Below are 27,338 nucleotides of genomic sequence, written 5' to 3' on the forward strand. Positions count from 1 at the left end.
TCAGATATGCCATGTTTATTTTATCTGCTTTTAATTTTATATAGTGGCAATAGAGCATAAAATACAAAACTTAAAACCAAAGTTAACTTTCACAAAGGTGTTTTAAAGGCACTTAAAAAAACAGAAGGATTGAATGACCAATCAGTAGGACTGATGGCAGAGCACTTTGGAAGGAGGTTACATTGTGTGTGTATTAACACCATTTCAAGTTCCACACTAGGAATCACAGCTCCTCCATGTACAACCAACATTCCAGTTATAAGCAGCAAAGCTTCCCTATCTTCAGTAACCTTGTCAGAGCCATTCAGCTGTCTTTATTCAAAGAAGTGCTGCTTGTGTGTTTTCCTAGGAAACAGAAGCTCCTAGAGGCACTTGTACTTGTCCCAGTAGCCAGGATCAGCTTAGAGCACCAAAAATACCCAGGGCTCAGCTTTTTCAATGCTCATCCATGGTCTGAGGAACCCATGGCTTTGTTTCAGAGTGCACCTTGACAGATTTTTTCACCCCGACTTGTACGTTCAGCTTGAGCCTTTCTACACCTGTGGCTGGAGACATGAGGTTATGGGTTATGGGCAACAGCTTATCCCACCTCTTCCCTGCAAAGGGCTTGTGCAAGCCCCATCTGCCAGAAACAGACCCAGGGAGCCAGGCTGGGGAGAAGGTGTCCATGAGCATCTCTGAGAGCAGAAGAGATGAGCTGCTTTTGGCAACTTGCACCCCACAGTACTTCGTGCCTTCGTTTTCTCATCTACAGCACTTCATGCTAATAACACGTACTCTTTATTATTTCAATCTGCTGCTATCTACTGACTATTTCAAATTCCCACGACTCTACCTTTTTACAGAGGCTCCCACAGCATGATTTTACCCTTTATAATGGCCACAGGATGATGCAAGCAGGTTTTACTCTCTTACCCTTGCAAGCTAATGTGAAACAAACAATATCCCTGCACAAAACTGTACTACTATGTAAAATTTAGGTGACCTCTGCAGCAGGTTCAAGTTTTCACTTTGTTTAAGTAAGAAGCAAAGTGCCTCCAGGTTTTCTTTGGGCTAAAAGTTTGCTACAGTTAAATTTAAAAGAAAGACTTCAACATGAAGATTTCAGTATCAAATTATACACTGTAGTGCAAATTACAGGTAGACCTCACATAAAACTGGTATTAACTTAAGGGTATATTACTATCATTAATAACATGTACACAAATTTTTAAGCTGGTCAGTTATGCACAGAAAATGTTGTATATGTTGTATATATAACTTAGTGTTAATAAACTAAACCCATCACATAAATCTGAGTGGAAAGCCAAGCTTGAATACAAAATTAATACCTGAGGATAATGATCCAATTTATTCCCTTTAATAGATCACATACATACAAACATGTTTAGTGCCTCATTTCTACATTTCACATTAGGTCTTTCTGTGATGTAAAAAAGAAACCTCTCAGTACTAGTGCTATTTGCAACATAAAAATATTTTATAAAAAGCAGCTTAACAGTCTTTTGCAGAATAATTTTAACACTAAGATTTTTCAATTAAAGTCTTCATTTTTCCTGTAGACTTCAGCATGTGTGGTCCAAACTGGAAAGAAAACCAGAAATATGTTCAGATTGCTTTCAACAGAATCCTTGTTGAACTACAATCTATCCAAGCAATAAAAGCAAAACTTGGGGCAGAAATAATTTATTTTATCACCCCGCTTCTCTGCATGTGGATGTCACAAAGAAAAGGGAAACTTGTGCTAGCAACAGCTGAAATTGCTCAGAGGAGGGAGCCAACATCCTGCTGGAGCAGGGCTGGGGGCAGTTTGCTCCACCACAGTAAAATAAGGAGATAGACCCAGTTATTGTTGCACCTTGACAAAAAACTGCACCAGCAGCAGTTTAACAGTGCTTCTGTGCAAGTCCTTTTCAAAACTGTCATGCAAATCTGGTCTAACTGCTAAGTAACTGCTGGACAGATTTTATTAGCTCATTATGGATCAACATTCTAGCATTTAATGAAAACCTTCTATTTTCTTAGCTCTGGAGGACTTGACGATCCTTTACCTCAAAAGGTGGACTGTAAATTCCAAACTAGAAAGTAATTAAAAAACCCTGTGTGAATAAACATTGGCAACCCTTGTTCTTTTCCTTAATACACCAGAGATGCTGAGGAAATGAGATTAATTCTTGGGAAACATCTAGCCTTTTAGTTGAGAAGAACACCCTGAGCATTACAGAAATATACTTTTAGAGGCCAAAAGGCGAGTAAAGCAACATTAATTAGCTGAAGTACTCAAAAGTCCTGGAATTTGTGGCATGGAAATGTTATTTTCCTTAAAACTTAATTCAGAGCAGAGCCAGCTTTTGGACTGTTACGTGCATTTTTTCAGTTGCACAAATGAAAAAAAACCCCTCGCTTTTACTCTTCCTTCCTGGTTCCATAACACAAGGCTTCAAGGATTGCTGACAAACAGAAATGATCTATACCAGGCTGGTTTTAAGTGTACATTTATAGAGACTTGTATTTTGAATGTTCACTGCTTAAAAACTAAATTCAAATCCATCTGAAATAAACTAGAAGCCATTAATGACTTGTGCCAGGAGGTGGACTTTAAATACAATTTCATTTTAACATTCTCATACTATAAAGAAACTGCTTTCATATACTCAGCATTTCCAATTATTAGAATAAACTCCCTACACCAAAGAACCAAGATCCAGCAGACATTCTGAACAATTTATTTTCCAGATTCCTAGGAATATCTCATATATTTCAGGATCTTGCTTCAAAGTTTCACCTTCAGCAGCAGAATGGTTAAGGTTGGTAGTAACAGGCAAACTCAGTTCAGACTGGATTCGATGTGAGCCCTTAGCAATGGTTTTCTGAATATCAGATGCTTGTGACAATAGAAAACATTTTTGTTTTAAAAAAATAACAAAACTGTAACAGGACTTTTTAAAGCTAGGGCCTAGACAGAACACAGTCCTAAGACTTGCCACTAAGAACACGATTGCCACAAGTCCTGGCATATCAGCAGTCCTTGACAGGGTTTGTGGACCTAACAAATGAGATGCCAACCTGTATAACATCTACATATGTTAGCAGAAAGGTGTAGGTTGGTTTGCACAACTATAATTTAGTCCCAGATATGTCCAGAACCACAATACTCACCAGCACTACCTCAGTCTGTGTCTTGGTTTCAGCCTTTGGAATCACTTTTTCTGTTTCACCTTGGCTATCATTTCGGTATCGATACGCAAATTTCTTTTTGAGAGCTTCTGCTATTAATGTTGCAGGATCTGCAGGCTGAGACACTTTAGATTTTATACTTTCTGAGGATCTAGAAAAGAAAATAGCATCAGCATCTGTCTCACCCTGAAACAGTTTTGAGTCATGAAAACAAATCATTAATGCCAATCTTGGTACATTGACATTTATTACCTTTTCACCGAGCGTAGTTTCACGCTGTTCATGTCTTTTAGGATTTCTAGCATGTTTGGTACTTCAGGCTTCTTCGGCCCATTTTCCACCACATTCTGGCCAGCGTTCATTTTTTTGTTTTTCCTCTCTTTAATGAGATCAATTGCAGACTTTCTCTGATCCAGACCTGAGGGAGGGGGTGGAGGCAGAGGAGGAGGCGGTGGTGGTGGAACGGGGACAGCAGCTGAAGCAAGTGGGTTTTGCCCAACTACAAATAAAACATGCATTACAAGTCAGTTTACTTATAACTTCATGTGTCACATGAAGTGTCACATTCAGGTTAGAAAATCACTGAAGTAACTTCAATTGTGTCCCCTCTGCCACCTTTAGATTGTCGTGTAACTTCTTCATTCCTAAACCACCTAAGCAGACTCGGCTAAAAAGCCACATGAGAATCCTTCTGGAAAAGTTAGAAGCATCCTTTGAAATTCCAGTCCTAATTCTAGGTGCATTTGTGTCTTTACTGCAGTGGGATGGATGCCATGACATATTTTAGTTATGTTCTGCCCTAATGTTACGAGTATTTCCCTTTCTTCTCAGAGGCAGTGACTGAGCTGGAAGTCACAATCTGCTACAGGAGATTGTTTCTTCCTACTTGCCACCACAAATAAGAAATTACCATCAAGATTTTTAAATGTAAATTTCAAAGCTCAAACAGTGCTTAAATTGAATCTTATTCCAGCTGTCCGAGGTTGAGGATTTTTAGGCCAGCTACTCATCTGTCTCTAATTATAGAGATTCTCATAATAGTATTGATTTAAAGTTCCATGTATACATTAGATAAAAATTGGTGTTATAAACTTAGTATCAGTAATAACCTGACAAATATATGAAGAAACCTGTTTAATTGCACCTTTTAAAAAATGAGAAAAATCAGATCAAACCAGAGTTTTGAGGCTTGGAGTATGAAGTGTGTAAAGATATTTATAGAAATAAAACAGAAGAGTCTACTCCAGGTACCTGCGGGCAAACACAGCGTCATTACCACATTCTACCAGAAGAGGGAGATAAAGATAATAAAATAAAAATTTAATTTCACTAATAAACAGAGGTAAAAATTAAAAATAAGTTTATAATTATTCCACATGCCCCCATCCTCTCCCCCATAACTAAAATTAAAGAGTGAAACCAGGTGATCCTTAAAACTATTTCATAGTTTTGAATATGAGCAGTACAGGAAAAATAAAGAAACTCGTATCAGTTAACAGCGAAAGGAGCATCTGAAAAATCAGAGTATGACTTTATACACAAACATAGGCAAAGCTGTACTTGTTAGGTGACCTTAGGAAAGAGTGACAACCAAATGCCTGTCATTGGCAGCCAACAAGGGCCATCTCCTGCTAATCTTCGAAGAATTAAGACTGAAAGGAGTCAGAGGTGATGCAAAGAGGAGAAAGAAATTCAGGAAAAGAATTATTCTGTTTACTATCAGAAACAGTGCACCACTTTTGGTTCCATATGGACAATGTGTCTGGTCCCAGAGATGATTGCAGTAAACAATTAATTGCCTTTTCTGTTACTTGAGATGTATATTACATATTCCAAAAGCATAATTAGCATCTTGTATGAATACTTAATGATATCAGAGAGCCTATTTCGTTACTGAATGGAAAGACTTCAGTGTCAGTAATTAAGTTACATTCTTTTAGTTTGGTTTAAGCCATCATGTTTATCATGAGCTTTGCTCTGAAAGCTGTTTAATACTTCTTTACTCATTCACAGATTCAGAACTCTGGCAGATTTACAGACAAACATGAAGACTTTAGGAATACTAAAAAATACAGAAAATCTGGCAAGTCACTTGTCTTCAAGACCTATTCTGTACCCCTTGGTTATTGTGCCAAACCAACCAAAACAATATGGAGAGGTGCTTGGTGTTGCAGTATCTCACAAAAAACAATTACCACAGTATTAATTAGAAAAGGGACACATTCATTAAGTATTTTTTGCTGAGGGTACAGCAAATTTAATACCTGTTGCCAAGTTCTGCTGTTCTTGCAAGGTTACAATTTTGGCTATTTGTGCTCTTAAAGAGGCCAGTTCATTTTCTAGGGCACTGATCTTCTGCAGGGCTTCTTCATTTGCCATCACTGCACTCCTGGGCACTGGTTCCTCTCCTGATGGGCTTTGCAAGGATGTCTGTCTGTGTGGGGACTTCCTGAAATGATGTGCTTCGCCTGCAAGAGGCTGGGCTGCTTTTGACCGAACTTCTGACCTGTGACAAAAATATTGCAACATATTTTGACGTTTTGAAATAGAAAAAAACTAAACCAATGTTATGTACAAATCAGTGGTATGACTTGAAGACCTGACTTCAAAACTGTCTTTATACAAATCACTTCCATGAAGACCTTCAATAGTTTAAAGTAAGTAAGAGCTTCGCATCCCTTCTGTTTGTACCATGAGCTGTGTTTCTTTTCTTCCCCCAGAGAGTATTTTGTAGAATCCTTGATTTCAGCAAAATAAAATTAAAAAAAAGGAATACATTTTCCCTTATCCCAAACAATTTTTCTGCCTCAAACCTATTGTATGCTTTATTTGAATTAAGATTTTTCTTACCTTAAATGCTACCATTTTCCCCCATGGGAAGCAAATAGCCATTTGCAGTTGATTGCTTTGAAGAAAAAAGAGTTTCTTCATTCCACAGGATTATTTTTTTGTACTGTTTGGATTATTTAAAGTGCAATCCCCAATTTTAGCAGCATTGAAATATATGGAGTACATGAAACAACTTAGTGATGCAGATACTGATTCTCAGTTGATGGAAAAGGGTCTCATACCCAGTTTTCTAACACAATAATTAGCACTATACAGAAGAAAATTTCAGATAGGCTTTTAAAGGTCCCTTCCAATTCAAGTTGTTCTATGATTCAGTAAGTAGAATTGATAAGGACTGATGACAACAGATTATCATAAAATTTAGAACATAAAATATAGCCACATACTTAACTCCTCAATCCTCCTTTATGTCACTCCCTAAACTTCTCAGGCATGCCAGGATTCCATTGTTTATTTAAATACTAGAATTGAGAACAGGGCCTAGGAAAAGGACTTTTTGAAATTGGTAGAATGGTTCTAGACTAACTCAGCACAAGTGCCCCATCACTCTGGATGCGAGGATTAAGCTACAGGGTGCTCACCATGTTAGATCTGCAGCTGTGCTAGACCTAAAGCAAGAGCCAAGATTTAAGGCTAGAACAAGCCTTGTGCTCTGACTGCATCAAACCAGGATTAGATACACATTTAAGTCTTCTATGACACTGACAAAAACTGTCAACACAACTTGCAGAAATTTTATCGAGGAGAATTGAATATTATCATGGATAATGAAATTTAGGTGTTATCTACACAGGAAGACAGGAATAGAGAGCAACTAAAACTGAGAATAGGATAGCTCCTATTCAACCACCTCCCTGCTCTCCTTAAGTAAGGTGGAAAGAAGGAGCCAGTGGTCACTTCACTCCTTAAAAACCTGCCTTCCAGAAACTCTTTAAAGGAGCAGAACAGCTAAATAACAAAAGCTATTTTCTGCTCAGAGCAGTAATAGAGTTTTAAGGAGATGTCTTGATTGGAATCTAACACTATGGAAAAATATTATGCCTGAGTTGTCACCACTGCTCTGACTATGGGTGCAGGAAAAATGATTTGTCATTTAGTTGCTTCCTCTGTAAAACTGTATTCACAAAAAAAACCCCTATGTCTGCAAGACTGTTTACTAAATTTTACAGTGGATAAATATTTAACAGTAACACCTATGTGATCTTGTCGAAACAGAGAATTTCAAATGCCTGGAAAACACCTAAAGCATACCAGCTCCAGCACTAATACTGTGCACAGACATAATAAACAGTGCACACTGAAATACTCGTATTTGCTAAGTAATTCACTTCCCGTGCTCCATCATAAGCTGTTTGCCTTAAGGTCACTACGTATCTGCAGGATTATTTCAGTCCCATCCCACATCCATCTGTCCCTGCTCCCCTCTTCCCTTGCTGAAATGCAGACACTTCAGCAAATATGCAGTCCTACATCTTTCATAATAGATTCTTTGAAGCACCAAAGAGCCATTCTCCCTGTTGTCTCCATTAAATGTAATAGCTTAACAGTTCAATCCTTAAACAAAACACTTCTGTGCAAACAAAAGTAGTATCGGACAGTTAATTTCCTTTGTATCAAACAGACTTCAGGAATAGTGTTTTCCAAGCAAGTGCTGATTCTGTGACTCCCCTGTGAGTTTGTGAAATCAATGTGGCAGTGCCAGAATGGTTGTTATGCAAAGCTTCATGAGTGTAGCAAGTCATGTTGGAGGGCATCTAGGTCATTACTAACCTATTTTATGCTTTCAAATTAAGAACAGTATCCTCCTATAATCTCTGAAGCCAACAATCTGTGCCCTTCTCTCACTGATTAATTTGTTTAAAAGAAAAACCTCCTCTGTTGTACTTTTGTTTCTGGATAGTTTCTGAGCAGCAACCTGAGTAGGATGGAATAGAGAACTTCATCCCTTCAGCCAAACTGTTTCATGTAGTGACTGTGCTGTGTAGATACCTTGGGCCATCATTCTGGACACAGGTGCTCACATGCTTCCCTGCCAGTTTTTGTTATGAAGATTAAAGATGTGAAACACAAACCACAATTTTTTCACTGTACTTAGCAGACTGTGGAGCCTTAACCAGAAAGGTGAAAAACAACATGCCAATTTTACTGGATTGCCAGAATGACCATTGCTGCTAATGAGGAAGCTGTACAGTTCACTGCCCCATGGCAATGACAATCTCAGGAGAATGGAAAATCGCTGTTAGCAACTGTGCCATAGCCCAGAACATTTTCATTGCTTGAAGCTATTGTATGCAGTTCTTTGCAATACATAAATAAATAAAATCCAGAGTCTTCCTTGTATAATGCCCATCTCCTGTATGTTTTCCAACTAGTCTTGGTATCATAATACTATTAGTCTAACCTCTACTACCTCTTTTCCAGATCCTACCTCTATCTCTTCCCCCAGCATTCAAGTCCTCTGTTAATTGCAATGCACGGTAGATTCTCACTGGAGAGAAGTGAGGCTTTTTCCTCTCAGCTCAGAAGTTCAGAGAGAAGATTTCAAAAACATACCTGAGCCTTGTAGAGACTTCACCTTCTTCTTCAGCAATCCATCCCACATCAGCAAAGGAGGCCACTGCATCTTCTCTGAGCTGAGCAGGACTATTTCCTTCCGTGACATGAGAAGTAAGCTAAATTTTGAAGGCAAGATTGAAGGTTTTAGAGGCAATACTCTCAGCCCAAGTCACATTTATGCTATCAATACTTCTATTGAGGCTACATGTAACTATTAATACATACATGCACAAAACATATCTGTAGACTTGAAACACTTATTTCTGTCCTGTGCTCAGTCCAGACCCATTTCACTGACTTCAAACCATTCAATCCATTCTGCTGAACACTTTGCAGAAGTTCATGGCTAACCATCATACATAACCATCATACACCATCACATGATGATAATGAACACTAAAAATCCAATGCAAATTGTTACCTTTAAGGCAAACAAATATCAACATTCTCACACTATTTTTCTATATTAACTCAAATAGTATGTTTTTAAATTCTATTCATGACCTGTAGTCAAAAAAGACATTAAGGCTGCCAGTACTTCTTAAGTATTTTGTTCTGACTTAGTATTACTTCTAAAGTGAAATTCTGCTAAAGTTCTCCTTTTCCTACATCTTCTGAATTTCTGTACAAAAAGTACGTACATTGCACAGGGGGAAAGGCAAACAAGAAAAGCAACCCCATAACCAGGCAAAAAGCCAATTCTACCAGTTCAGTAATCATAAAAACTTTGAGTGAGAGGTAGGATGCAATCACAACATTATACATTATGTGCTAACCATCTTATTTACAACATGCCAAACAAATGGACCATTTTCCGGCATGATTCTGGCCATTAGCTTTACAGCTGTTTGAAGCCAAAGGTGAGCAAGGCTTAAGAGACTGGAACCTTTCTTCAATTTCCAGTTAAGTCACCTGAATGGTGATTTGAAAAATTGTTTGGACCATCAATACTCGCTCCATAGTCACAACTCAACAAAATGGTTTCAAATCTATTTTGAAATACTGGCTGCTTCCCCAGGTCAGATGAGGGCATGTGTTCAGAGCCACTGGACTCCTGAACAGCCTGGGCTCAATATCTCAGCTGATAAAAGCTACTAAAACAACTTTCAGTAATTTGTTCTGCTCAGTCTTTCACCTTGAGTTCCTGCCCCAGGTTTTGCCTGCATTCCACAGAATCACAGAATGGTTAAGGCAGGGAAAGCCCTCTAAGATCATTGAGTCCAGCTGTTAACCCAACACTACAGACAAACCCACAGCCAAATCTGCATGAGTTGTACCAGTGGTTCAAGTGCTGCCTGCGGCCAGCAGAGACCAAGAAGCTGGGAATACTGACAAAGATGGTGGCAGTGGGTGCCAGTCTGTGAGGACAGTCTGCATCCAGCCCATTAGCACTTAGATCAGCTTTCAAGGCAACCCCACTCTGTAAGAGCAAACTACTATGAAATGTTAGCATTAATCTGAATTTGTAGCAGACATGCCATAGTAGGACTGCAGCCTGGATGAGGTGAAACCATTCCAGAACATCCACACGTATTCTAGTAGTAGTCTGATACAGAAGTCTCAGGAAGAGAGAAGTTGTGGGCTTGGGGCTGTTTTTTTCCCCAGGAGTTGTTTCAAAAAGCCTTAGAAATTGAGATTAGTTGCCTTCACCTCACACTCTCACTTGTATGAGAGTCTTTATCACAGCTCCCAGGAGTGTGTATTGGCACCATCAGATCATTTGGAAACAACAGGGTTTTTTTTCCAGGTAGCATCAGCACAGATGGTAATATGTTTATCACATTAACAGTTGTGCCTAATACCATTACAGTCTGCCTCTCTTTAAAGCAGTCTAGAGAATACTATATTGCATGTTAGGATTTTTGCTGTTTGAGGTTTCCTTGGCATTTTTCTTTTTAAAAATGAATACAAATTTTCAGGACCACAGCGTTTGTATTAATGTTAATGGCAATTTTAAAAATCCATAATACATTAGCCACTTCTTGTAGGTGATACAGATTTTTCTGGCAGTAATATTACCATTAAAAGATTGAAGCCACTTTTAAATAAAGGCACCACACATACTTGAATCAAAAATAATTTCTAAATCAACAGTAATGAATATATTTACCACTGCCAGAATTCCTGCATCATGAGATAAATAACTTCTAATCCAAGATTTAGTAGTAAGCCTTCTGTTATATTGTGATACAAGTTTCTCCTTAATTTTAATTCATATTTATATGTAAACAGAATCTGCTTGTTATCCCATATACAGATGTTTCTTTTCTCTATTCCTAAAAACAACAAAGCCTTCCTCAGCAGTGGAATTTGAATTTCAAATTAATACAAGATTTTTACTTTAATTTAAAGGTGAAAAGCCAAACCTTCAAACCCTCTCAAAACCTTCACCTGCCTGTGAACAACTCTGTGACTACCTTATTCCTTCAGTCAGTTGCAGCAGAAAAAAACCTGAACAACTGCTATGACAGCACCTAAAATGGGGAACCGAGTACTGAAAACAGACACCCAGTACTACTGGATGGCAGGAACTGAACAAATCAGTGCTGTAGCCTGCTTTCCTTTCTCCAGAAACTGTGTAGTTGCTTCCCCCACTTCTTCCTTCACGGGCTTTTCGCCTTAATGTGTGTGTAAGCTGCACACACAGACATGCCCGAGGGCTGCATCAAGATTCCTGACACTGTACTGCTCTGGCACCTCAAGCTGGAAGGGACATAAAGAATCACCGAGTCCACCCCCTAAAGAAAAGGGCAGCCTCGCCAGTGTTTCCGCCCGGTTTCGAACCGGGGACCTTTCGCGTGTTAGGCGAACGTGATAACCACTACACTACGGAAACGCTGCGGGGCAGCACCGCACAGCAGGCTCCCTGCTCCGCTGTTTGCTTCACAAAGTGCAAAGCACAACAGACATTTTATACTTGAGCACAGAATCAGAACCTCTTGTTTCAAACTACTAATACAGCTATGTATTAAACATTTGGAAACACTTCCAGTAAGACAAACTTGCTGTGATTTTTCAAATTAACCCAGCAAACTCAGATGACTGCTACATGCACCCCAGCTTATTAGGAGACTTCTACTAAGTTATCAGGTATCCATCAGACAGGCAGGAGAAGCATGGGACTAAAACTGAAATGCTGTAGCTGAAGGATGCTATCTCGAGAGACACTGCCGTAGGTTTGGTTGAATACCTTGGCTATACCGGTAAGTTGAATTTTATTTTCTCCTAAAGACTACATATAAATCTAAAAAATATGACATACAAAAGATCTCTAGGAACTATTTTCATTTGTTCATGCCATATAGAGTACATAAGGTACATAAGCTCTGCCACCTCTCACTGATTATGTAAGCAGCATTTTAGTATTTAGCTGTTAATTTAAATGTTGACTATGGCAAGATCCACAGAGCCAGTAGACCTCAAACATCAAAATGTTTGACTACTATTCTTTTTTCAGACTAGCTGAACAAAAGCATGCTAGAAGGTAAGTATGAACATTACAGAGATATTCTTTCAATGAGTCTCATCCATATATCATAAGGAAAATGAAGACCTGTGGAAAGCCTGCTGCTCTGGGGTTAGACATACTGATTACATACATGCACCCTCAGATGATGCAAGTAAGATTTGAAGATTTGATCTGATTTTATAAATAGAATGACTTACAGCAAGGTTCAGTTCATGGTCCTTTCATAATAGAGCTAAAGCTGGCAAGAAAGAAAGAGGAAGAGACAGCTATAGGAAAGCATCAGTTGCAACAGCATGAAAATGAACAAGATCAGTATTGAATTTCACTAGAGAATCTTAATGCTGAGATAAAGACACAAAAAACAGATGTTAGCAACACACTTAACATGTTCAGCAGTTCATTTATTAAAATAGTTTAGAGTCCGCACAAACCATATAAATTTTAATGTGTTTCAAATTTTGAAATTCCTATTTATAATTAAATCAACCCTCATAACTGTACTTTTGTTTTCAGGAGTCTTTCCTTTCATCTCATATACTTAGTGTACACACAAAGCTGAAAAAATGTCTTTTTAAAGAGGACTAAAAGGCAAATATTATATTTATTTTAACAGAATCCAGACCAAAACATATTTATGCATTTATTTATTTATTTGCTTAAACATTAAAAATAATCAGGAACAGATTCCCCAGATATATTTTACCATTCCTTGCAGAATCATAGAACAACACAAACCAGAAATGTGTTCTTTAATGTACCATATTAAGAGAAGTCAGTGTTAGGCTAACTATCTGCAAATGAGCATCATCTTCCTTTCTATGGTCTTTACAGTACAGAAAATCAGACACACAGGAGGACTTCACTACCTTTCAAACCTAAGGCACAGGGAGCCCTCTTGCTGGCAAAACACCTACTAATTGTATATTCAAAAGTTTAATCCAGCATGCCACTTGTTGTCCTCACCTACACAAAACCCCACATTTCTTTTTTTTTTCCAGCAAGCCACTAGAAATGCGAGATGTCTGCCCTCAGCTTTCTCAATGTAATTTTTTAAGAGAAGCAAAATGTTAGCATGACTTTTACTAGCACACCAATAAGGCTTCTATGGTAATTTGAACTATCTGGTTTTGCCACTGTAATTTCAAGTCTAAATATTGTTCATACATTTAATTTATGACAAAGAAATTAATTTAAACATTGAAAAATTTAGCAGTGTGGGAATTACTTTATCTTAGTGTGGCAGCTGATTCTCTCCATTCATCTTTACACTACCCGCCCTTGCTCAGCCCACGAAACATTCCTCTCTCAGCTTGAATTTCAAACACTAAATTTCTCCAATTCTATACCCACCCCCTACCCCTAACACCAGAGTTGAAGAGATTATGTGTAACAGCTTCCACTTTCCCATCTGTTCCTGAAAGACTCTTTATAGAAAGCATGGGTTTTCTCTTCCTTAAGCTTCTACACTTGCTCTTTACCCTACCCTTTCACCTACACAGTGCTAGTCTTGTATTTTAAACAAAAGCAGACAGAGTGCTCACGCTATCTTGTTGCTATTTTTTTTATATTTCTGATAAAGTTGTTTATTTTCCCAACTATTTTTAATACTGTTCATCTTTACATACCTCTTAGGCCTAGCTTAAAAGTACGGTTTATAAAAATAAGTTTCAATCATTTTTCTCTGAGTATTTTTTTCCACTTTCTTATTTGGAAAAAAATCTGAACTGGAAGCAGAGAGAACTTAAGTAGGCTAATTCTCCTATGTCTAGTTTATCATATTCTACTTTAACAAATCTTCTAGTCATGCACAAATCCCTTTATCAGTATAATGAGACACAGATTCTGAACTGTTGAGAACACCTACCTGAAAGTGAACTCTTGGACACTGTATAAGAGAGAGGTTAGAACCAATTTTTCTTACAATACTTCGAGATGAACCATAAGGCTTGCTTGACCAAAGCACCTGCATGGAAAGAATAAAGAAGCCAGCTGTTAACGGAATTGATTGTGTATCATATTGTAATAGTTCTCCCTTATTCTTCCATACCATGCTTTTGCTGAAAGTATTCAGTAATTTCTTTAATGCTAGAGTAGGATATAATATTTACACACTGAATTCTGTCCCAGTGAACTCCTTACATTCTATCTCCAAATTGGCACAAATACATTATACATCAACAGTACAATATAGCTAGGGCTGCTTAAGGTCAGGACAGCCTTTAAATTAAGTCTAAAGTCAAAGCAATAAATCAGGTAATGCAGTAGACTTCAGGAACAAAAGTCTCTTTAAAAACAGAATACTCAAATTTTCAAGACAATAAAGAACCTATATTCAGTCAGACATCTCTTTTTATGGGGTTCAAGAAAAGCCACTCAGAATTATGTGACTTTATGGATTTTTAATGATTTTCTCAAAACACCTTTTTTCTTTTTTAATTTAGAGCTTTTCTAAAACAGGAATAGTGTCTATCACTCTTAATGAAAATAAGTATCACCTACAATAAATATGAAAATATTACTCTGAAACTGAAGAGCAAAGGTAAGTAAAAAGGAGAAAATAAGATAATTTTTTTTAAGAAAAGAACTTTGTCCCCTGCCCCAAAAAAATAGATTCACCCAGAGAAAACTGCCCATAGCAGCTCAACACACCAGGCTTCATTATAACTCTTTCTACTGCAATATGCATTTCCTCTATGTTGTTTCAATAGGGATTACATTTGCTTCTTTTTGTTGTATTTAGTACTTAGAACAGCCTTATCAAAAGCAAATAAAATGGGAGTTTAATCCTAGGAGAAAACCACAAAAATGAGCCAGAACAGAAGCAAATGCCCCAGAGAGAAGAAGGAAAGATTTCAGCATAGGCAAAGGCAACAAAAATAAGACAAACAAGAAAAAGAATAATGAGAAGACTCTAACACAGGGTGCATTGTTAGTAAACAATAAGAACGTTGTATAGTAACTTTATAAACTTGGTCAGTGTTTAATTATGGCTGTAAATATTAATTTACTAGTCAGACCTTAGTTTTGAAAAGATCGCAGATTCAAGCAAACTTGACATCCCGGTAGAAGGTTGCCCAACAAAGAAAACAGGAAAAATCCAGGCTATTCTGGATTGCAAATGGCAATATTGCCTGTATGATGACTGTAGTAGTGCTGTGGGAATTGCATAACACACAGCTGAATATTTTGATACACTAAGCAAAGATCACTACTCATAGATGTTGATGGTTCTATTAAAAAGGCAAATTTATGTTCCATGGTATTGATCCCCAGATTATTTCACAAATTTCACACAAACAGTTTGCTTATTTCCAATTTCTATCCTTCCTTCCTCCCTCTGGCTTTACTGGAATGTAAAAATTTTGACAAAATAAATGTGCACTGCACATATGCTATGCTGCTTCTTTACAACAGGGTTGCACCTTTGCCATGAATTCATCCTTATCTGTTTTTTTTCCATTTTATAAAAAATGCATTCTCTTGCTTAATACACTGCTAAGCTGAACACAATTTTTTCACTGCAGAGTAGTCTACTGATGCTGCACTTCGGTTGCCTCAACAAAGACCTCACGTTTGTGCCTATCCCCTTATTGTTTGTTTACATGTCTGAGCAAACAGCAGGTAGATCAATGGCCTTTAAGAACAAGACAAACAGCACCACAGTAATACAGTCTCATTATTCACAACTGATTCTGATTAAAGCAGAACTGTTGGCAAGAGTCTCAAAGTGATGGAGCATTTGAACAAATAATGCGAGTCAAAGGAAGGTTTAATTAGTTGCAGAAGTACTTCTACAACAGCAAGAGAGTCTAGACTACATTCTCTATTACCAGCACAAGTGCAATGCATTTCAAACAAGCAGCAAAACTTGTTTAGATATTGCTCAGACCACAAACAAGGTGTTGACTAGCACTCAAAAATATTTGGTTTCCAAATGCCCTTGGGGGTCTTCAACAGCAGTGGCTTGGTGCACCAAAATGCTGAATGACTCAGTTTTGGAATACAAGATATGCCAGGACATTATTTTCAGAAAACTGCATGCAAACTGTGCCACAAGGGATGCAAGTAAAGTCAGCTCCCTGGTCAGCTGAGCTAAGGTCTCAGCACTGCTCTAACCAAGTTCACACAACTTCTTGTTGACTTGAAGCACTGGCTGAACAAGTCTGCAAAATGCTACTTAATCATACGCTCCTATTGCATCAGTCTTTTGCTGTTGTCCAGAACAACTGACACTTGGAAATGTAACTGCATTTTCACAATCTTGATACAAGCCGAGAATGGGGAGAAACAGATTAAAAACTTGTTCCTCTCCCTATTTAGGCTGAAATTTCTGAATTACCAGTGACATAATGCAACATTCTTAAAGTTACACGGACCCTCAGATCAAAATTCAAATAAAATCCCAAAATACAGATTCTTGTTGTCAATTTTAATTTACACTGTATAAACAATTTTCTCTCCACAGATTCCCAAGACTGATAAAAGGTTCTACCACAATAATACTGACTAAATACTGCACATAGCTGTTCAGGATTTCCCCATTCTTAAAACATTAAAATATTTCAAAAACTTACCGGGATTACTGCACTGAGGTCAACACTTATACTTAAAATAGCTTCCTAAAGGTCCCAGTGACAGAGCAGTTGATGTGTAGCAGCTCTCTGTCTCTCTGCTAAGCATTCAAAGAAAACTCTGTATATAGTCTCCTCCAAGAGGAAAGCAATGCAGGCCTATTCCTCTGTTTACACAGTAAAGAATACAGCTGTATTGCTCTCATGCACTGTTACCACTCCAGAAGAGGTAACTATAGCACAGAAGAGGTAAATGTAGCACAATTATAATAATCTCAGTTTCATGGGGCTTTTTGTATCTCCAAGGTAAGAACAAGAAATAAGATTCTTTCTTCTCACTGTTAAAAGTAAGATTAAATTCTCCTTCAGCTTCAAAACACACAAGGAAGTCCAGCATGAAAAGCAGAGTTTACAAAGTAAACAGTTTATTAGAACAAGAAGGAACTGCATAGTACTTTTAACACATTTATTACTCAATATTTCAGCGTCCAAGTCATAAACTTGATGACTTTTCAGCAATGCGGAATCACCCCAGTATTGAGTACACCTCAAATGTTCTAGATAAGCACAAACAAAAAAAACATGAAATGGTTTCTATACTTTATTTTCTGAAAATATAAAGTAAGTTTGAAACACTTACTGATTCCATGTTCAATCCAATTTGTTCAAAAGCCATCCTAATTAAGTGCCTCAGCCAGCAAATCATCAGGACTGGAAAAGGCCTTTTCAAACTTGGATTTAAGCCTTCCAAACTTACAAGGCTGCCAAGGTTCCATAGTAGTTCTGAAATGAGACACATAAGAATTTTAGATGCATGATGTGGAACATGTACAGAAGTAAACTGCTACATTCCTAAAAAGCAAGCTTTAAGTACAAGACATATTAGATGTCACCAGTACCTTATACTGCAAAGCAAAGGTGTTCAGAAGGTGTTAATACAGGTAACAATGACTTTTTATTAGTGGAATTTTTAGACAATCATAGAATTGTTTGAGTTGGAAGGAAGCTTAAGAGTCATCCAGTTCCTTCCAACCCTCCTGCCATCTGCAGGGACACCTTCCACCAGATCAGGTTGCACAGGGCCCCATCCAGCCTGGCCATGAAAACTTCCAGGAATGGGGCATCCACAATTTGTTTGGGCAACCTGTTTCTGTGCATCAGGACCCTCACAGTGGTATACATCTAACCCAAACCTATCCTGTCTCACTTTAAAGCCCCTTGTCCTATCACTACATGCCCTTGCAAAAAGTCCCTCTCCAGCTCTCTTGTAGTCTCCTTCAGGTACTGGAAAGAAATCCAAGCTGTTGTAAAGTTAACAATTAAAAAGTTGGGGAAACAACTGTTCACTTGAGCTTGGACAGATGATGGCGTTCAACAGCTCTAAGTGAGCATCACGCCCTATGGAACGCCTGCAGATGGGGATTAGCACTAAGATTGAAGTGCCATACCCATATCTAAAACTCATTTCTATGCAGGAACAGACTGCAGAAAGCTGATCACCTCTCTTGATTCACATTCTCTGACAGCTTTGTTGTTCCTTCCTTTTTTCTACAACTAAGGAGAGAAAGGAAACGTGGAAAAATGACTAATGCAGGAAAATGACACGAAATACTGTAGATGTAGGACATGAAAATATTCAAGCAGCTTATAAAATTAGACATATTTCAAATTCTGTCTATTTACATACACTTCCATTCAGTTGACTCATGATGGTTTTATTTCTCCTCAGTGAAAATAGTGTACTTTTTCTTTAACTGTGTTCTACACCAGTCATAACCTGGACACCGCTGAGAAGTGTATGCCACCAAAACCAGAAAAGGAAGCCACAGATTCAGGTTTACATTTGTTTTGTGTATCAGGCTGGACACAACACTGTTGATCCACCCTGAACAATGCATTTCTGGTATGAATAACAATGTTCCCTAAGCCACTCCATATACAGACAGTGATGACTAAGGCAATGCAGCAGCAAGGAACTGGTACTTGGGAAGTTTGAAAGTCAGGAGATGGAAAAGTTCTGCTGTTTGGAAGTGCCCACAAGCCCAACAATTAAACTGTCACTGTTTCCATTACAAATTCTTTTCAACAGTTTCCAGTTTCTTAGTAATTATGTACTTCTTGTGGAAACCTGGCAGAAACAGTACAATCTTACAGTTACCTTTTTTTAGACAGGCTCAAAAAACGGTTGATATTAGTTTCTCATCATCACAGGATTTTCTTTTGTTTGTGACTAAGCTTGGAAGAAACTATTAATCTATACCAGGAGATTATAACGAAAACTGCAACTGCTATAGAAAAACAATAGGGAAAAATAATGGGCTAGCTACCAAGCAGCCATGAGTAGAAGTTAAAAATGATTAAGTCATGGTCTTCTTTATGGTATGCTGGAGAAGTCTATTAGAGAAGCATTACCATCTACCTAATCTATTATTCCTTTAGGTATGTTATTCTTCCCTTTCACAAACTACTGTATGGATCTTGGCTCTCACTGCATGTGCTGTGTTCTTTAAACAGGAAGAACACAATGCCCCACATTGAATTTGGCATCTATCTGGCACTGTAGCATGCAGTGACATAAAAGAGAGAGGAATGCTCCTTTAAAAGTGGAAACCTGTTCCAAAGGTGTGATTACATATGATATACTCCACCTCATTCCAAAGTCCAGACTTGTTCAACAAGCAGTGTGGAAATCAAAGGAAGAAAAATGAAAGCTGTATCAAGACAAATTCAAACAGAAGAGAAAAAGGTACAGTTGCTCAGAGTATTGCTGAGCAACTGTAAAGACAGGGCTGGATGAGAAAGGCAAGAAATAGGACTAAAAGGAATGACTGTATCCTGATACATTGTCTTTCAGACAGAACATAGATTCAAAAGAATTCAGTCATGTTTTCTTTCAGGCAGAGAAGAAAATGTATGATTTTGTTTCTGATCAAATGAGAGGCCTGAGTCTAACAACAGAAATAATTTGGACCAAAGTGAAAAGTGAGTGTTAGAACTTGTTCCGAAGAAATCAGAGCAGGTCTAGAAAGTTTCCATGAATTTAAGAAACTTAAAGGCAAAGAGGTAAAAGAACAACACAAAAACTGACAAGATAACCAACTAAAAGCACAAAACCAGGTGTAGAAAAAAAGTAGCACAACATGAGGATGACAGAATAGTGTAAATATGAAGTAGTAAGCTAAAAAAGGCAAGCTACAAAATGGGTTCCATATCACAGGCATAAAAAAGTCCTATACATATCAGCAGTAAAAGAGAGAAAACCATGATGTAACAGGAAAGAGAGCAGTGTGTGATGTGGCTAGTCAGTATTTTTGTGGATTATCAGTATTCAGTGTTTTCACCTGACAATGACAGATCAGACAAGCAGGTGTTAGCAAGGAGATCACAGACAAAGCTGAGAAGCTACAAGCATCCAGGACAACAGTATCTAGTGAACTTCACCTTGCAAAGTTCAGACACTTGTCAAAGCAATTTTTGAGATATTGATAATTAATTTCAGAAACTTGTTCAATGGGATTCAAAAACCCAGGAATAAAAGAAGGAGCATGATGACACAAAGCATTGGAAATAGTCCAAAACACTTATCCTGCCCTAAAATATTAAGGTGACCCTTTAGAATTCCAGGTTCCAAGACTCTGATGACTGAACACAAAAGAGCATTCATTCAACCAAACAACTACTTCAGTAAAATGAATATTTATAGTACACTTTATAAGTCATCATTTCCTCTGTAGCCAAAATACTTAAAGTACCTGAAACTGGGCTCATAAATGCCTTGCTCTTGTCAATGATCTGTCTATTTTTGCAGAAGAAAGTGACTGAAATCAGTCTGTAAGAGAGTAGAGTACCATCCAGTTCCTGGATTAGCTTCCTTAGTTTGTGGCACTAAGGAAAACCATCACATTTTAAGAACTTCCAGCTAATCCATTATCTAAAAGAAAAATGCTTTTAAGTATATAAGATTGATATTTTTATATGATTACAAGTTTATGGAATTATCTGCAGGCAAACTTCATACTTATTTTTTTCAGACTATGTTGCACTATACCTTTCCTCACAAAACTCAGCTATTTCACAATTGGTTTATGTGCCAAGAACAGACAGGGTTCATTCCAAAAGAAACTGCTGGACAGCAAGAATGAAAGAATTAGCACTCTTGTATACATGCCATTTTCAGAAGCAGGAGTTAAATGTTTATTGCTTTTAGTAAACATAATAATACCTCTTTCAAAATATTGATCTTTGTGGTATTTATCCTCTGTCTTCTTGCTGCTACCTACAGTAAAAATAGTTTAATTCCCAAAAATTTCCATAACTCAGTTACTACAATGAAGAGCCCTGAGTGATAGTAATGCTGCCATTAAAAATGGTCCTTCTGCTCTGCCTCAGCAAAATTATTACAAGGATGAGCAGCAGCCATAGACAAGATTACTGAGACATCCAAAGAGCAGTTACAAAGAATTACATTTCACTGCATAAAGCATGAAGGGGTTGGAATTTCATGGGTTCATTTCAATGAAACCCAGAAATCAGCAATGCTGAAGAACTTTCTTATTGATACAGAAATATGAAGGAATTCCTTGGTTTAGAAGTGAGGAAATAAACATTTCCAAGCCCCCTGGAGTTTGCCCCTACTTTTCCCAACCACTTCTGCAGGCTCTGCTCAATACTCTCATATCAAATATCAAGTCTACAAAGCTGAGAGATAATACCACTTATAAATTACAAGAAGTTCATTAAATAAATATAGAAGCTCTGCAGTCTGTACACATAAGGCATAATATCCAGTAATTATGAACAGAAGTCCTTTGTCAGGCTTTTTAGTGAGTCCTACACATGAAAGCTTAAAAGAAAGAGAAATCAGATGCAACTGCTTTCAAACTGAAATTCTTCTGAGTTTTTGAAATGTTGCATTTATCCAGGTCCCTTTCAGAGTTCTTGCTCTTTAAAAGAAATATGACATTCATATTTTTTACTGAAGGTTTCTCTCATTCACTTAAGATCCATACAAACGCCAAAGAGAACGACTTAATGGGATTGATGGAGCAGATTAGTCTTAACAAAGAATAAACCAAGGCATGAAATCTGAAAAATAAAAGGTGTAGTCTCTAAATTGAAAAGGCATAACATTAAGAAGTATAACATTTTCAAAGAAGCATGGGTTCAAAGGAATACCAACCACATAAAAATCAAATGCAAAAAGATCAGGCTCCTCCTTATTTTAGCAAGGACTAGGATAAGCATATGTCTTCAGTCTTTTAGACTGCCACATGACCCAAGTTCATCTAATAAAACTACATCCACAAGGAAACATTATTTAAAAAGTAATAAAGAAAGATAAAGCAAAAAAAACCCCAACAGCTAAATGGGCAGGAAGAATCTTTTGATAAAGGACCAGACTCTGTCCCAAACTGACACAGACCAGCTATAAGTAAATACACATTTGGAAGAGGTCATATAGCCAGAAACAGAACTCTGTTTTTTGGTGTGGAAGCTGCAAATAATGAAGCACTTCAGTACTAATAGAAACACCTGTTTGGAAAGATATGGAGAGAGAGATAAAAGGCAGTGAATACTACAGGGATAATCTTAAGCTAGTACTGGTAAGAAATTTAAAGCAGGAATTGAAAATCATATATACTTGCAACAGAAGTTGCTAAAGCTTTCTTAAAAATGTAGCCCCATCATATTTACCTGAACGTGCAAAACTGTATTAATGAGATCTCATTCATGCTATCTTGCAAACTAAGGTCAGGGAAAAAATCCATGTTTCAGCACTAGTTTAATCAAAAGCCTTTGCTCAGCAATGATTACACCTGCACAGTGCACTATGATACCACTGAGAGGTAAATGAAACCCTTCAACACCTACAGACCACAAGGCATTATATGATAGAGACACAACCAAACACCTACACCTCCCTGCCAGACACACAGATCTCCCCACCAGCTGCTGTGAATGTCAGTCTTTTTGCTACAGCTTTGAGACAACAGCACCTAAGTCTTAAAAACAAAAAGGTGTGTTTGTCTGAAAAAAAAACCCATTTAAAATGTCCAGTTTTCCTGCAGATATCTCTCTGTGTAAAGTTCCTACACACAGCAATCATATTTTAGCTATTGACCCATACAAAGCACATTATTTGCATTCAGCAACAAGTAACCAGAACTTTTAGACCTGTGAAGATAACTCAGCTGCCTCATTTTTATCATCTAGGTAAAAGCTAGTGAGGATTAGAGGACACAATTTCTATTCATTTAATATTTGTAAGTCTTGCCTTCACAAGAGCTGCAGAACACTCTGAGGACAGCATGTTAGTATTAATGAAGTACTGCTGACCCTGTCAGGCAGGGATCAATGCACTACCATTGATTTCAGCATTCAGACTCTACTCACCCTCAATATTTGGAATTTCAACAGCTCGTTAAACAAAATGAAAACACGCACCCAGCAAGTTATTTATTTATGATCGCTACAGAAGAACCTGAGCACAGCAGCAGTATCACTAAAGGTGCACAAAGCAAGCAGTGTAAGTTTACAGAAAAGAGAAACAAAACCACCATGCCCCTCAGGGCTCATTTTTCCTCTTATACGCCAACTTTCTATTTTAAAGCCTCCTTTAAAAACCTCCCTCAAACCCCTCCATGTTATCTCCACACGATCTTATATTTACATTATTTCCCGTCACCTGTCACCTTCACAGCACAGCAGTTCCCCCGCAGGAACAAAAGCTTCGGCCCAGCACCCCGAGGCGCTCCCACGGTCGTGCCCGGCACAGGCCCGAAAAAGGGGACGGCCCTGCCCGGGGAGAGCGGGGCCGCCCCGAGCGGCCTGTACCTGGTTTCAGGCAAGCCTCCCCTCCCTCACCGCCCCTCGCCCGTGATGGGCGATCCCCCCCAGGAGGGGGAAGGGGCTGCCCAGAGGGAAGGGGAGAACCGCGGCCACCACCGCCGCCGCCCCTGCCTTGCCTCACCCGCCGCCGCGGACCCCGCGCTGCCTCACCCGCTGCTCGCGCGGCCGCTCGCGACCCTGCCGCGGCAGCCAATGGGCGGCCGGCTCGGCACTGCCCCAGCCAATGGCAGCAGCGGCGACGGGCGCGGGAGGCGGGACGCGGCGCGCGCTGCGGGGGTGAGGCGCTACCCGGCAGGCGCCGAGCAGGCAGCGCGCGCCGCCCCGCCCCCCGCGCGGTCACGTGAGCGGGACCCGCCAATAGGGGCGGGGCGCCGGCAGCGCAGCCGGGACGGGCGGTGTCGGTCCGGGTGCTGCGGCCGTGTGGGTGCCGGGCTCATGTCCCTGCAACTAGCGAACACGATAAAGGACACAGCTTCAAGCTGTGCCGGGGGAGGTTCAGGTTGGACATCAGGAGGAATTCGTTCACAGAACGAATGGTGGTTAAACGTTGGAGAGGGCTGCCCTGGGAGGTGGTGGAGTCACCGTCCCCAGATGCGTTTGAGAAAGGCTGGATGTGGCTCTCGGTGCCCTGGTCTGGATGAGAAGGTGCTCTTCATAGGTTGGACTCGATGAGCTCGGAGGTCTTTTCCAGCCTCGCTGATTCCGTGATTCTGAGGCGATGGGGAGCAGCAGCGGCCCTCCCCTGTCACTGCCGGGCCGGCTGCGCTTCTGCAAGTATTATTCAAAATCATGTGCGGAGCTGACGTGGAGGAACGAGGAAACGGAAAACCTCAGCGACTTGGAAGAGATGGGGCCCTAAATCACCGTAAAGCATCAAGCTGTTGAACCTGGTGCTGTTGGAGGTTTTTTTTCAGCCTTAACGATGCCTTGATTCTATACTTAACCAAATTTAATTGTCAGTCTCTCATGGGGTGGGCGATACCCGCTTCGGGTTTCGAGCCAGGAGATAGGCACTCTGTCTATAAAGCATCAGGTGTGATTCACACTAGATTGTTTTACAGTATACGCTACGCTTTATTTGAGCAGTAAATTCAACTTCTGGTGATAGCCGTCTTTGGAGGAAAAAAAAAAAAAAAATCCAAAACAAATGGAGCTGCGAGAGGGGCGTGTTTCCGGACTACAGCCCTTGGACTACATCTCCCGGCGTGCACCGCGCCCCTCCCGGGAACAAAGAACCCTACGATTGGGGGAGAGCGGCGCTCGGTACGCGCCAATCGCGCTGCGCGGTGTTGCGCCGTGCCGGGTCAGAGCGGGCTGCCGTGGGTGGTGCGGTCGCTCTCGTCCCGGTGCTCTTCCCGCGGTTCTTCCCGAGCTCCTTGCCGTGCTCCTCCCGCCGCTCTCCGCAGGCCGCCCCGCCCCGCGGGACATGGGGGCGCGGGGCTGAGCTGCTAGCCCGCCCAGGGACGGCTTCTGCGACGGTACGGCCCTGCCGGGGAGGGGAACAGGCCGCGCCGGGAAGGGCCGTGAGGGGGAGGCGTGTGCGGCCGAGGTTCCCCGCGCTTTCCAGTTACATCCCGGAGCTCCTGTTCGCCGCTGGCTGCGGGGCCGAGTCTCCGCCGACCGCGGGGCCTGGGAACTGAGTCCCGGGGCCTGCTCCCAGCTGGGCTGAGGGCTCAGCCGCCTAGGGAGGGCTGGCAGCGGAGCTGTGCAGGTTCCTCTCCAGCGCCCCGACGAGAGCACAGAGCGGAGGGGAGAGCGGTAGAGAGATAGGGCTGCGGTGCCTGGGTCAGGCTTTGGTCTCAGAGCTACGGAAACGAGACGGGATCTCGCACCTGGCTCGCCACTCTGCCGACTCCTGAATTCTAGATATTTTATTATAACTTTTAAGACAGCCTAGTGTTTTTAATTAAAAAACTCCGGGAAGAGGGCAGGGTTGCTGGTTTTGATGGAGTTCATTGTTGCAGGTCGTGGAGAAGGGTGAGGATTTCAGAGTTGTCTCCGGTGTTGAGGCTTAGGAGAGATAGAGAAGAGTCTGGGGATAACAGAATCACTGGTTTGGGTTGGAAGGGACCTTGAAGAGCATCTAATTCTAACCTCCTACCCTGAGCAGGGACACTTTCCACTAGACCAGGTTGCTCAGACCTCCATCCATCCCAGCCGGCCTTGAGCACTTCCAGGGATGAGGCATCCACAACTTCTCTGGGAAACTTGTTCCAATGCATCACCACTTTTACAGCAATTTCTTTCAATATCCAAACCTACCCTCTTTCAGGTTAAAGACATTACCCCTTGTCCTATCACTATATGTCTTTGTAAAATGTCCCTCTCCATCTTTCATGTAGCTCCCTTCAGATAATTGTAGTCTAATGGAATAGGAGGGGGTAAAACGATTTCGTGGGTGAGTTTTTTCAGAGGATTGTAAGGAAAAAGGCCAAAGGTGATGAGGATGAAAAGAGTTATAGGAATGCTCTGGTGCTTGGGACACAGACCTGGAAGTCAGAGGCTTTGATTAGCATCAGCTCCACACCTGATTAGATTTTTAAGTCTTGAGTAACAAGTTCCTTTGTGTACTATGGAAAATAATAATACTCAACAGAGTTGCTTTGGCTTTATTTGTTTGGTGGTTTTGTTTGCTGGGTTTTTTTTTGTTTTAATTTGGAGTTTTTCCCTTTGGAAACACAAACTTGTATTGATTGAGCTGCTCTATCTCCCAGTTGATATCTTTTTGATTTCTGACAGTCTAGACACTAATCATTGGCATGTACTTTTCACTTTAGCACTCTCTTTCCTGAAGTAGGTAGCATTGACTTAGAGGTTAACAGCTTTTTTTCTATGTGACAATGTCAGAAATTATCATAGTCCAAATGCATGTTTTTGATGAGTGTGATAAATTTATGTTCCTCAGAGCCAACTTTCAGAGAGGAAAAACAATGTGATGTTGGCAAATGATGTTGAAAGAATGTGATCACTTAAAAATTTTATTTGTTCTTTATTTGGGGGAAAATGAGTGATTTAACAAATTAACAATATGTATTCACTCCCACTTTTGTGCCTTAAGTTACTTGGTTGAGTTAGTACTGGCAACAATCAGGGCTACAGTTAGCATTTTTTTTTTGAGCAAACCTATGCTTTTGTTGGCTGTTAAGTAGTTATTATTAAACAGCTCTGCAATCTGATACTCTCAAGCTAACATGTGTCTCCTTTGAAATTGATCTGGTGGCTTGGACTTCGACTGGAGCAAGGCGTGACCTGCTTGCTCTTTTTGTCGAGGGATACTCGTGAAAAGGAGAAAAAACTCAAACCCAGCCTCTAAAGCCCTTTCTACCTTTGAATATATGGCATTACATTAGTTATTTGATATATAGCTAAAGGGTAAAGCTTGATGTTAGCTGTTCTTGCTGCACTGTTAATATTTTGTTGACTTTTGTGGTTCTTTTTTCTGTAAACTTTTTTGATTGCCATAGTTACTCTGAAAATACTTTGACTTTTGCACCTTTACACAGAAGGACGTTTATAGACTTCTAGGGTGCCATGTGAGAAAACTGGATTTATTGAAAACATTTGTCACTAGTTTAAGGAAAAAACCTAGCACACAATACTCCCATAAAGATTGATTGGACTGAAATGGCATATAGAAAACAAATAAAAAACAAATTAACCAAATATGTCAGTTCTCTGCATAGCAAGTTTAGATTTCCAGTTTAAATTTCAGGACCCACATCGTTATCAATTCCATCCACCTTCCATGAATTCTAGTCCTTGGGTTCTTTATACCTTTTTGTTTAGAACAAATCACTCTCTTTGTGCTTTTTTTGGTCTGTGTTTCAACTGATGATAAACGCTGTGATAGTAGTAATAATTCTTTT

At 39.7% G+C, this 27,338-nt stretch overlaps 2 protein-coding genes and 1 non-coding gene across 8 annotated transcripts in view; 1 reads left to right on the forward strand and 2 right to left on the reverse strand.

Annotated features, from left to right (window-relative positions):
- On the reverse strand, window positions 1–23,806 carry MTFR1 (mitochondrial fission regulator 1). 5 transcript variants are annotated; one of them, XM_056482769.1, is made up of 8 exons: window positions 23,623–23,806; window positions 17,264–17,406; window positions 13,917–14,015; window positions 8,581–8,699; window positions 5,442–5,683; window positions 3,430–3,676; window positions 3,160–3,328; window positions 1–1,584 (listed from the first exon to the last, which is right to left on the reverse strand). In XM_056482769.1, exons 2-8 carry the CDS (start codon window positions 17,327–17,329, stop codon window positions 1,525–1,527), a joined length of 1,002 nt encoding a protein of 333 aa, XP_056338744.1. In that variant the 5' UTR covers window positions 17,330–17,406; window positions 23,623–23,806; the 3' UTR covers window positions 1–1,524. The 5 variants fall into 5 exon arrangements, with proteins under 5 accessions (XP_056338744.1, XP_056338743.1, XP_056338742.1 ...); XM_056482768.1 differs by lacking the exon at window positions 23,623–23,806 and adding an exon at window positions 23,594–23,614; XM_056482767.1 differs by lacking the exon at window positions 23,623–23,806 and adding an exon at window positions 23,294–23,574.
- On the reverse strand, window positions 11,347–11,419 carry TRNAV-AAC (transfer RNA valine (anticodon AAC)). Its single transcript has one exon. It is a non-coding gene; the product is annotated as a tRNA-Val (tRNA).
- A 939-nt stretch (window positions 23,807–24,745) lies between the features above and the next one.
- ARMC1 (armadillo repeat containing 1) overlaps window positions 24,746–27,338 on the forward strand; it is a 33,103-nt gene continuing 30,510 nt past the window's right edge. For both annotated transcript variants that reach the window (XM_056484626.1, XM_056484627.1), the window contains exon 1: window positions 24,746–24,950. The gene's annotated coding sequence lies outside the window, so the exon portion shown is untranslated. The remainder of the gene's footprint in view (window positions 24,951–27,338) is intronic.

Source organism: Oenanthe melanoleuca, chromosome 2 (assembly GCF_029582105.1).
Source record: "Oenanthe melanoleuca isolate GR-GAL-2019-014 chromosome 2, OMel1.0, whole genome shotgun sequence".
NCBI lineage: Eukaryota > Metazoa > Chordata > Aves > Passeriformes > Muscicapidae > Oenanthe > Oenanthe melanoleuca.